Here is a 5,429-nt window from a genome sequence, read left to right on the forward strand (position 1 = left end):
TACTGAAACTGTGTCAATTCTTGGAGGGACGTGGAATGCTCGGATGTTTTGCTTGTGTTCTATATTTTATTTTTCTTGGGTCTGGCTCTGGTCTTTTTGATCGTTATAATTATATTGGTTGTTGTTGTTTTTTTGAACATTTCGTATGATGAATAAACAAATCTAAAGTTAGACCTAAACCAGGACTGCCAACTTTTGGGTTTGACGGGGTGGGGGTGGGGGTGGGTGGGGGAGTGTTGGATTGCGGGCGATCGGGATTGTTGACGGGGGGGTGGGGGGGCTGTACGGGATTACAGGCTGGCAGAGCTGATGCTGACTACTATATTGTTCTACTTAACCGTTAGGCATAGCTGATAAGGAAATTAATATCAATTGCGCACATGAACAGGAAACGTTGAGAAGGTAGCTCTTCTAAATGGACATGATAAAATAAAGACGCACAATTAAAGTGATCGATTAAATGTCTGGGAACCCAGAATAAATTAACCAATAAATGTTGACGAAGAGATTATTCCATTGTGTTTATGATAGCAATGCTCGATTCATATATTTGAAACCAGCATAGTAAATCCCTCACATATCTGTATGTGTATTGATACGAAAAACGTAGTATTCCTTACTATACTTCGTATAAAGTATTCCTAGGACTTACCCGAATTATGTTTGCTGGAGTCTCCATCAATATCTGCAGGGGAAAGCTGCTGCCCTTCCTCGCAAAAAAAAGTAAAGGCGCATGCAATGGTCCATTACGGTAAAGCCTGCGTTTAGAAATGTACTACCTCCAACAAAATACATTTATTTTCTATTTAAAAGCAATATTTTTTCTATGAAGAACATTTTTATACGCGTATACTTAAAAAATATTAGAGAAAAACCTAAATATAAATAAATACATCCCTCAAAACGAGAGATGACGTGTTCCTCGGGTCCTTTGGACTTCCGGGTCTGTGTGTACTACTGTGGTGAGGGATCCATCCAGCCAGAAAAGATGTGAGTTTCAAACAGTTTCTGGACGATTTGCTCTTTAATACATGTTCCATTTCTGGGCTGACACTACCCTCCTAATAACGCAATTTACACTCTCCCTCAGGTCTAAAGTCACGTTTAAAATCACACTGACGTCGGATCCTCGACTACCATACAAAGTGTAAGTCTAGTGACAGCTCATCATGCACACCCGGGGTTGTGTCTTGTTGTGTCCATTCATTGTTTTATGGTGATGGTTTGGTTTGGAATACAGCTTATCGGCACACATTATCTGAGACGTGCAGCCTAAACGTGCACTGTCAGCCGGTGCAATTGATCAATATTCCCCGTGTTGTTTTTATGTACATCTGTATGTACATCTGTACATCTGGATGTCGTCATTTTTGTATACTCTGCTTTAAAGTAGGCTGCTCAATGTAACAGCTGCCAGTAAGTAGAGAGCCTCTGTTCTGTGTATTTCATGGTGTGTGTGTGTGTGTGTGTGTGTGTGTGTGTGTGTGTGTGTGTGTGTGTGTGTGTGTGTGTGTGTGTGTGTGTGTGTGTTACAGACTCAGCGTCCCAGAGAGCACTCCATTCACCGCAGTGTTAAAGTTTGCCGCTGAGGAGGTAAGATATTTCACCAACAGTAGCCCTGATATCACGGTCTGTCGTGGCCGGTGTGTTCTACGTTTGGAGGCTGGAACAAACATGGAAGCATCCATACAGGTCCTACATACAATAGGTTTATTTGAGTGATGCAGTGATTTAGATAATTTAAATGTTTTTATCCCCAATGCATCAGCAACCCTTATAATATATTGATCTGAATGGAATAAGAAGTCATGATTATTCAAACAGATGGGATGTCATTAATCTAACCAAGGCTATTTCCTTTAAAAAGATACATTTTTTACATTTGCATTCCCTATTGCAAGTCATCAAGTACATGCCTTCCTTATAGAGTTGCAAACTAAGTTAGGTGCTTGTATGTCTAAGGCATCTCTGTGTATAATACAGTTAGTCCAGAACGTTCTGGTGAATTAGTGACTTCACCTAATTTAACCTTCTGGACTAATGGATTTTCGTATTTACAATTTGGGCATTTAGCAGACGCTTTTCTCCAAAGCGACTTACAATAAGCACATTAGAAGAAATCAGAAGAAAGAGAAACAACAATATATCACTGTCATTACAGTAAGGATGTTCATAGAACCAAGTGCCAAGCACTTACAATTACAAGGTTAACCCACTCCCCGTATACAACAAAGACAGCTAGGATAAGATGCTACTCAATGCTAAGTACTATTTTTAAGTGCCAGGACGTATAGTAAGTGTGTAAGAGGGGTGTTTTTAGGAGACTAAGGGAGGAGGAGGGTGATGGGGGGGGGGGAAGTCTATCTTGTTTGCCCTATTTGTTGTTGTTTGTTCTGTTTGTCTTGTCTTCTCCTTACTTTAGCATTTTGTTTAGCATTTTCCCTTAGCGTCTACTTTTGTTGTATTAGTTCTTTGTATTCTTATTATTATCGTCCTGTGTTTTTCTACTGCTGCTGGGCTATTGCAACAAACAGATTTCTCCTACGCGAGATTAATAAAGTTGTATCGTATCGTAAGGGGGGAGGTTATGCAGAGTCCAGGTGAACTACTTGTAACTATTTGGAACTACTTGTGAAATCAGTTTACTACTAGCACCTATTTTTATTGTACTATCAATACAGACTGCTCGCTGCTTACAGAATACCTGCTTGGAATACATGGTGTGTGTGTGTGTGTATCTGGTGTGTGTGTGTGTGTTTGTGTTTACCTGTCTGCCCTGAGGTTTTATCCACTCGAAAAAAAAAGCAACACATAATTGCCACCACTGGAGGGGTATGTGTGTTTTCTCGTTATATGGGGACACGTTTAAGAGCGGGCAACAGCCTCCCGCATCGTCCTCCAAATTGGTGTCAGCGGGTCATAGGTTTGTGACTCTCTGTGTCCCACAGTTCAAAGTGCCAGCAGCAACCAGCGCCATCATCACAAACGGTGAGTCCCCTCGAAAACCCTGCTGCTGTGTTATTGTCTGGTTTGACGCTGCCTTCCGAACTGTGTCTTCATTGGAAAATGGCATAGATTCAATCACTGAATCTCTCCTAATGACATTGTTATTGGCATTATAATGGATGTCAGCAATCATTATTTGCATAATTGATATACTAAGTTACAGACGAAATGTGTTTCATCCATATAGTTTTGTTCAGGGTGCTAACCTTTACCAGTACGGGACTCTGTTAAAAATGGAGACTAAACCCCAACACATCAGACGTTAACGTGCGTGCTTTCCATCCCTCCTGATCCCACCCCTCTCTCTCGACTCCCATGCAGATGGGATCGGTATCAACCCGGCACAGACGGCAGGTGAGTCTTCACGCTCTCTCCGCCTCCTTCCTGTTCTCTCAGTGTGACTGCAGAGGAACTAACGCTCCTAAGAAAGCAGCTGTCTCTGTTTTGGTCTTTATTTCGTCTCTTGTCTACAGAGAATATGTGTACAGGGTGACGCGCACCAACGCCTACTCAGCCAGCTATGTCTCCTGGGCCGCACTGGTCTGTCGCGGGCTGGCAGGGCTGTACATCTGTCTGGGTTTGTCTGAATATCAGGCTGATCTTGTGGTTCAGATTCGATCAGTCGTATTCATTATCACCTGGATGGCTCCCAGCCCGGCTTGTAAATCGCTCTGGATTACAGTGGCTGCCAAATGGAAGTGTCATTCATCACAGCAGAAGGGTGCTTTGGTCGGCTGGTGTTGTACACTGTTTGTTATTGACACGTCTTCAGACGTGAGCCGCAGTGGCATTAAAAGGGGATTAGTGATGCTCCGGGGCCGCCCCCCCCCCCCCCCCACAGTCAGTGCCGTTCTCACACTATATAATGAGATGATACTGCCTATAGAAATGTATCAATCTGGCCATTCGCTTTTATGGCCTTTTACTTCTGACACGGATCCGGTGGAGGAAGCACCATGGAGGCTGAGCGAACGGCATGGACCTGTGATCAATGGCGTCGTTAAACTCGTAGAGGCCACGCGCTGAAGTTCAGAGGCAATGACGCATTGGTGGATGTTCACCGGCTGGTTTCTGTGTAACACGCAGACAAAAGGCTTGCCGAGATGGGTGGTTTTATGACGGCTTGAGTCAGGCTTTCACGTTGTCCATCTAAGAATAGCCCCCGATCTTGAGACGACTCTCTCTAAATGGTCCTCGCCTCCCGCCGAAGCTTTCCTATCGCACGGAGGAAATGCACTCGTTCATCTTTTTCAAACCCTTCCACTCAAAGGAGGCGGGGATGAAAGCCGAGCCTTCCTGCACGCCGCTGACCTGTCAAACTGAAATGAATGATTTGCGCGGACAAAACGGCTCACGAGCAATGAGAAAAGAATCCTCTTACAGCGAGACCCATCTGACCCGGGTGTATGGATCGTCCGGGCCATTTTGCAATACGTCGTAGCCTACATTTAGATGTTAAGCTGCAGAACAAACAGTATGCAAATCGCCGGCTTAGAAGCCGAGCTTGAGCTTTGATGCGCCGCACCTCCGAGTCTGACGCGGCATCAATTCTATTCGCGGTCCATTATGTTTCCGTCGCCCTGCGTCTCCGTCACGCTCGGCTCCGCTGTGGTTTGGCAAATGTAAACGGTTCAAGGAATTATAAAAGGTTAGAGACGGAGTGATTCATTTTGATCACATGAATGGAGAGAGAAAATGAATCACTGGCCTGGTAATGAATAGAGTCACCCTGGTTTGATTAGTGGCCAACGAGTCCACAAACGCTCACTGCAGCCTCCGTGGGGAGGTGGGTGCTGAGGTTGACATCACCGTAATGTAGGGAGCCACGCTCGCTTCAATTAAGGTCATTTGAGTCAAAAAGGGACGTCCACCGATGTTGCTAGGTCAGTCCTAGCAACAGAGCAGAGCAGAACACAGCCTCTTGACGGATTCACTCGCAGGCCATCGGCACGACCACAGCCATCAACCGGTAGGTGTACGTAATCCCGCCGCAATACGGCTGGATGCATATGCGCCGCGTACTCCCCCCCCGCCCCCCCCCCCTCAGCCCAGAGCACCTTGGTGACCTGCCTGGCTTATGTAACCGCCAGCCTCTATCCATGTGTGTATTGCGTCTATCTTTAGAAGCTTCAGTAATAAGGTTTATATTAAGTTCTGCAGCGAAGTCCTATGGGGAAGCCACGCTTTTAAGTAGCTGTAAGCAGGGATTTCTTTCTTCTTTTTTTTTTTCCCCTTCCCTTGACGTCGAAGCCTCTTGAGATTCTCGCTCGCTCCTCGTTAGCGACAACGACATGGTAACGAGGAGGACGTGTTTCGATCAGAGCGGGGCACAAGTGGCCCCCGGGGGCCCGGCGTGCAGCTTAATCACATCCATCCATCCTCTCTCGCCCATGTTGAAGATGGTCTAGGTGTCTGCCGGGGGG

General features: G+C 45.5%; 1 protein-coding gene across 1 annotated transcript; it reads left to right on the plus strand.

Annotated features, from left to right (window-relative positions):
- The first annotated feature begins 934 nt into the window (after window positions 1-934).
- LOC311376676 (ubiquitin-fold modifier 1-like) lies at window positions 935-3,815 on the plus strand. The gene is made up of 6 exons (XM_084491179.1): window positions 935-990; window positions 1,091-1,147; window positions 1,536-1,593; window positions 2,949-2,988; window positions 3,328-3,360; window positions 3,480-3,815. Coding segments are annotated over exons 1-6 (210 nt in total). The 5' UTR covers window positions 935-988; the 3' UTR covers window positions 3,500-3,815.
- Window positions 3,816-5,429: the final 1,614 nt, after the last annotated feature.

The sequence above is a fragment of the Micromesistius poutassou genome (assembly GCF_964030765.1).
Source record: "Micromesistius poutassou genome assembly, contig: SCAFFOLD_6169, whole genome shotgun sequence".
Taxonomy (NCBI): Eukaryota; Metazoa; Chordata; class Actinopteri; order Gadiformes; family Gadidae; genus Micromesistius; species Micromesistius poutassou.